We start from the raw sequence: 6,000 nt of genomic DNA on the forward strand, positions 1-6,000 counted from the left end.
CTAACAACTGGACACACTGCTTTAGCCGTGAAGCAGCTGCAGTGGGGATACGCCTTTCTTTGCTTAAACATTTTCTAGCAATGGACGAGGGCAAGAAGTAGCTGTGGAGTCTGACTTGCTGTAAGCAGCAGCATGTGGCACGGCTATGAACAGGAAGGAAGTTTTATCATTTACTACGGGGATGACACAGTGGCTTGATGTCTTTGAACAGCCTTTATTTTGAAAAGAACTTGTCCAGGACACTCGACGTTCTTTCGTTCAGTCTAGAGGTGGTCCTTCTGGTCCTTGGCAGTTTGCACATAGCTGTTAAGTTAGAAGTTAATTTAAATCACTTTCGCAAACCTTTGCGAAGTAGGTGATGAGAACTGTAAAACACACAGCCAGTCTTGTTCGTAGATTGCGCTTGTGTTTTGTAGCAAATGTAGTTGTGCTGTTTCTCGTGTGACCAGTAAAGTGTGAAATGCTTTTGCAGTTCTTAATTTAGCGCGTTCAGGGTTTCACCATGTTACTTCCACCTCATTTAATTTTTCTTATTTTCTACCTGCTGATGGTAGTGCCATGATGAAATATTGGAAGGCATATTTATTCCGGCCTGAGGCTTTGCAAGATTGTAATGCAAGGCTGGCCACAAAGTAGGAAGAGCGGAATTGTGGCAGAGATCGCCTCAGTGAGCCACGGGAGGGCTCAAATGTAATTTTGTGACAATTAATTGGTGTTGCAATGATTTAGCATGAGAAAGCTTCGTACCTGTTGCTGGCCACAGGAGATGGCAAATGTGTGGCTGGAAATACCACAACACTAACAGCAAGATGATCGAAGCTTGTCCCTGCTGATTAGGGCAGCCAAGTAAACCTTAGATGAGGAAAACATTAGCGTGCTGGTGAAAGTGTGTCTGTTGTAGGCACGTTCCCCAAGACACTTGGCAGCAAGTCAGCCATAACCTCAGAGTGCAGCCCCTGCTTTTGGGGCCTGTACTGTTTTCAAACGCTAATGCGATGCAGGCACTTTAGAAATCTTAAAAGCTTGCCTATGCTATTTTAAAAAAGGGTGGCTGAGTGCCATAATTAGATACCTGGACAAGACCTTTCAGACGCAATGGCTTTGTGTTGTAATACAGTAAAAGCTCATTAATTTGAACTCGGTTAATTTGAACTTACAGTTAATTCGAACTGACGCCGTGGTCCCGGCACATCCCATTGTATTGCAATGGGAGAAAACTCCCGATAATTTGAACTGGGATCCCCTGGTTGCCATCGCTCCTTGCGGATAGCGGCCCAGAGTGATTACAATGTGTCGCAAATTCGAAACAAACCAAATTTACTGGAGATGAAAAACAACGAATTAGAAATACAACAGCTGTGACAGCTTATTTCGGTTCCGCAGCGGGCGCTGCGCTGCCGGCGCCAGCGCTCCGGCGCATGCCGCTGCAGGTTTTCTTTGTGCCGCGATCGCTGTTTCGGGAAGGGCTTTGGTTCTGCGCCTGCGATCACATGGTGTGCGCTACAAACGTGTATTAGCGCCTAATTCGTGATAGCAAGTCCAGAGCTGGCTTCTTTGTGTGCTGCCAGTAAAGTGTGGCGTGAAGTCCATTCACTCTAGCGGCCGCCCAGAAATTCAAACTCTGCTTAATTTGTACAGTTTTATGGTCCCCTTTGAGTTCGAATTAATGAACATTTACTGTATTTTTTTTTCTTTTGCCATATTTGTTTGCATGTGCGTAGCACTCCAATGGGCTGTTTCACCATCTGTTTTATCATTTCTCGCTTGTTTAAGTTATACATAGTGAGCTTCTTTTAATCATGTATCTAGTCGTTTCATGCAGCAAACGTGAAAATTGTTAGTTTCTGCTGTGTCTCTCTACTTCTACCCTTTTCGTCCAGTTTTGTTACGTACCAACTACCGTAAATTTACGCTCGACCTCAGTACGTGGAAGGTACTGGAATCGCAGGAAAGCCATTGTTGACAAGTGTAGTAATTTGTGTTACCTTGTTTAAATTGCGTTAAATTGTTTGAATTTCAAAAAGTTGTGTTTATACACAATGGATTCAGGAAAAGAAGGATTTGTTAAAACTTTAAAAGGTTAGTCGTGCCATACGGGCATTTGATGTTTAATGGGTTGAAGAGGCAACCTGAGTGTCGGGCACCAGAAAAAAACAGTGTTCTGTAATCTGGGGAAATTTTAGCATAAGTAATGTCCAGAAGTGTCATGGTGCGGTGCCAGATGACTGACCGCTGCTAACAATGTTAAAGCGAAGGTTGTATTTAGAGGTTATAATGCCAACCTTGGAACTCGGGATTGTTTATAAGGTCTATTGAGTTAATTTTTGACAATCATTTAGACAACTTTGACGAGTACACCAATTCAGAAATGCGTGTTAAATTTTAGTTTGTGCGACTATGTTGTCAGATAGTTTTCTGTTATCATCAAAGGGTAAGGCAATACCAAGGATTGCTTGATACAGACAAGCAATTTGGCCGAGGCGCCGCTTAATTGAAGTGTAATTGGGCCATACGTCAGTTTATATGATGTGACGACGTCGGAGTAACAATACGATTCAACCAGACTTCAGAACATCGATTTCACCCTCTGTCTGCGCTTGCGCCATGTCACAGACGGTGACGCCGACCACGCTGCCGTGCTCCAGGCCGCCCAGAGGCTGGTGCAGAAGAGCTTTGGCATCCACAACTCCACCATCCAGGTGGAGCCGTTCAGCCCCACCGAGATGCTGTCCTGCGACGCCTGCAAGGGGCCCTGACAGAGTCCGTGCCACTCAGCCCCTCCACTCCTCAAGAGAGGTCGCGCCACTTCAGCGCAGCGGCGGCAACGTCCCACACCGATGCGTGTGGTTCTCGAGCACCTGCGAGCGATTCCCCCCTGTCCAGTGCCCTGCCCACCGCAGGTGCGTTGTGTGTCGGTGGTGTGAAGACAATCCTGCTTGCCGCAAGTGCTGCCATCGACGGCTTGGCACGGCCTGCGCCGTGCTACGAGCGTGCCTCGGCAGAGTTGCCAGCCCAGTTTCGTGCCCTTGCCCATGGAATGGTCCTTTCGGCTGCCCCGGCTTGGTTCTCACTTATCGGTTAGCCTGAATCTCCGATGGAAGGTTTTCCCCTCTTCTGTTTCCTGCATTTGTCGTTGGTTAACTGCCAAGGAAGGTAATGATACAATTCAAGGAATACCCTTGTCACTCTTGTAGTCAAGGCTCTCTCACTGTTTCTAACTAATGGTTGCATTTGTTGTGTTCTTTCAAAATGCATGAAAGCTGTAATCCGCTATGCTTCTTTCCTTTTTATTCGTTTCCTTTCTTTTTCAGACCTAGGGGACTTGTTCCTGCAGTTTTTCTAGCTTTGATCTGTTAGTCAGTTTTAAGTCGTAACCCGCATTTATTCGAATTGTAATTGATGCTGTACATTGCCCCTGGAGTAGAAGTATGCAGCTTACACATCATCTCATGTGGCTCAGTGGTGGGGGGTGTAGTTGGCATTCTGGCATAGCAAGTCTGCTGCCTCTTAGTTTAGATTGGAATGGACACTGCTTTGTTTAGTCAACTTAGAACTGCAGCCGAATCAAAAACCAAACGTTGTGCATTTCATTGATTCCACGAAGTGTTCCTAGTATTACAAGATTGGCGGCAGTAACGCCGCTACCTGCACAATCATATTGAAAATTTTGAGACTCCATTGGAAGAACGTTATAGAGGAGAATGGCTTCAGGGTTTTCTTGCGAGGTGTTCACGTTCCACCTTTTAATTAAACTGGTGGGGGTCATTGGGGAGGTATGGCGAGTGTAGGCATTTTATTTTCCAAGTGCACTTAAACCTCTCTGCTTTCTTGCCTAAGCAATGCACTCCTGATGTAGTAAGACGATTCCTAGCCGTACTGAACAGCGCGTCAATTTTACAGCACGCTTTACGTGTCACGTGACTGTGCCACTTTTTCAAAGAACTGTCCACTTGTGGTAAAGAGCACTCGTTCTCTGCATCTATTGCTCCTACACTTCCCTTCATGCTGATCTCAATCTGCACACCTCAAAGCAGGGATAGCCACAGCAGTGAAGGTTGTGCAGTGGCTAGTAGCGGTGCATTTCCCTTACAAATGAACCTGCCAAAATGTGCCGGATGCGAATGAAACTGCGACTGTGCGTGGCTTCTTGTTTTTCTGTTTTTAATTTGTAGTTCTTGCATGAGAAATGCAAGTTTCAGATAGGATGTCTAGAAGAAAATAGACGTTTTCTTTTTGAAGAATTGATCAGCCACAATTTTGCTTGCGAGCATGTAAGCTATTTATTCCTGCCCAAATTTTCAAAAACCTTTTCCCTGGCCTTTGAGCTGCACGTCATCATGAGACTTCGTCTTTTCTTACGTTATTTTCCGTTGGTACCACTCAACCGTCGGCTGCTGGCAGAGCTTTTAGAGGCGTATCCCGTCTCTCAGCTTTAACCCCCACACATACATCAAGCCTACACTTCCTTTTGCCACGATTTCTCACATTTTTGTACTTTGTGCTTTTGGGAGACATTTTTGTAATGCTACGAGGTGTTGGCCGTCAAACGCAGTACTGAGGATATTTGGCGTTTCACCTTTTAGATAAACATTGTCGGCACATCCTGGATCTCCCCACAACCTCTGCCACTTCCCATGCTACAGCATGTTTCTTCAGCGCAAATCGCTAGAGTCACGTGACCAGCTCTCATTAGTGCATCTTTCTCGGAGGACAGTGCTAGCTCAACGTGTTACACTGCACCATTTTCCGCATTTTTTTCCCCCCTATTGATTGTGAACTTAGCCCACACCTCTGTCTCCTTCCTGTGAAAGTAAACTTGTGCATTTAACGGCTGCCATGCAAAGCCTAGTAATCACCGTAAAGTTCCGAGCAAACGCCCAGCCCCGTATGATCGCCCGCCCCTTTTAGGGGCAAAATATTGAATTTACTAAAAGACCCCATAGATCTCCCACCCCTTAAAAACGATGGCTTTAGCGTCGATGAGAGAACAGAATAAACGCGAATCATCTATTCATGCATTGGTGCGGTCACTTATTTGTCCTTTCCGCACTTGAGCCAAAAGTTCGCCCATCTGGTATTTTTTCTTGATATCTCCGCAGTTTTAGTTTGGTTGGTGGTGCGGCCACTTTTTTCCTGTTTTTCGCACCTGACCCGAAAGATCGCCCATCCTGTATTTTTCTCTTCACGTCTCTGTACTTTGGGCGGGCATTCTTTTGGAACTTTAGGGTATGTGAAGTAAAGGTAGTTAGTTATCAGTTCGCAATATGGTTAGGCTGACTGTGGTGGCGTTTAAGTTCAGAGTTTGCTGTGTAAAGATTTGGGTGAGCAGAACGTTTTGTTTCCTGCATTTTTTTTTTCTTTGCCTTCTTCTTCTTTTAATGGTGAGTCACTTTGTATTCTTCCCTCAATGTGATGCAGTTAAGATGTAGGCTACTGGTAGGGTGCACCAGTATGTAAATACGGTTTGAGCTAGGTTCGAACAGCTTAACGTTGGGCCTTGTGTGGATTGGGTAGCGACTACTCTTGGCTTCTTTAAAAGGTTCCATGGGGGAGTGCTTGCTTTGATACTTAGACTCTGGTAGTGGAGCGTTTGCTTATGGCTGACATTGGTGGAGACATTGTAAGAAGAAAAGGAAACATCCTCGAGTAAGATGATGGAGACAGGGCTTGCCTCAAACACGGCTGAACGGTGAGCTTGTGTTAAGGCTCCTGTGGTATCAGTGAACTAGTATGTACATACAACAGATGGCCACACTTTCCGACCACAGACAGAGCCAATGTATGAAGCGCGTTTTTTCTGCTTGAGCAATACTGCCTGGTGTCGTGCAGGGTCAGTTACTTTTTCTTTTCTTGCAAGGTTTTTTTTTATATATATATACTAGAGATGGCCAGTAGGTCCATATCAGTGCAATAAAGTTGTCGATATCAAGTCAGCTGATGCAGTCAGCTTATGTTTGCAGTTCTGGGATGGCTGGCATTGTCACAGGGTGAAGGAGGTTT

The 6,000-nt window shown here is 45.4% G+C and overlaps 1 protein-coding gene across 3 annotated transcripts in view; it reads left to right on the plus strand.

Moving 5' to 3' along the window:
• The window catches only part of LOC144179019 (proton-coupled zinc antiporter SLC30A2-like), a 56,590-nt gene extending 50,804 nt beyond the window's left edge, over window positions 1-5,786 (plus strand). For all 3 annotated transcript variants that reach the window (XM_077707190.1, XM_077707191.1, XM_077707189.1), the window contains exon 8: window positions 2,614-5,786. In XM_077707190.1, the coding sequence (XP_077563316.1) occupies window positions 2,614-2,756 (143 nt within the window). In that variant the 3' untranslated portion in view covers window positions 2,757-5,786. The remainder of the gene's footprint in view (window positions 1-2,613) is intronic.
• Window positions 5,787-6,000: the final 214 nt, after the last annotated feature.

Source organism: Haemaphysalis longicornis, unplaced genomic scaffold (assembly GCF_048455015.1).
Source record: "Haemaphysalis longicornis isolate Haplotype H1 unplaced genomic scaffold, Haemaphysalis longicornis Haplotype H1 scaffold_4, whole genome shotgun sequence".
Taxonomy (NCBI): Eukaryota; Metazoa; Arthropoda; class Arachnida; order Ixodida; family Ixodidae; genus Haemaphysalis; species Haemaphysalis longicornis.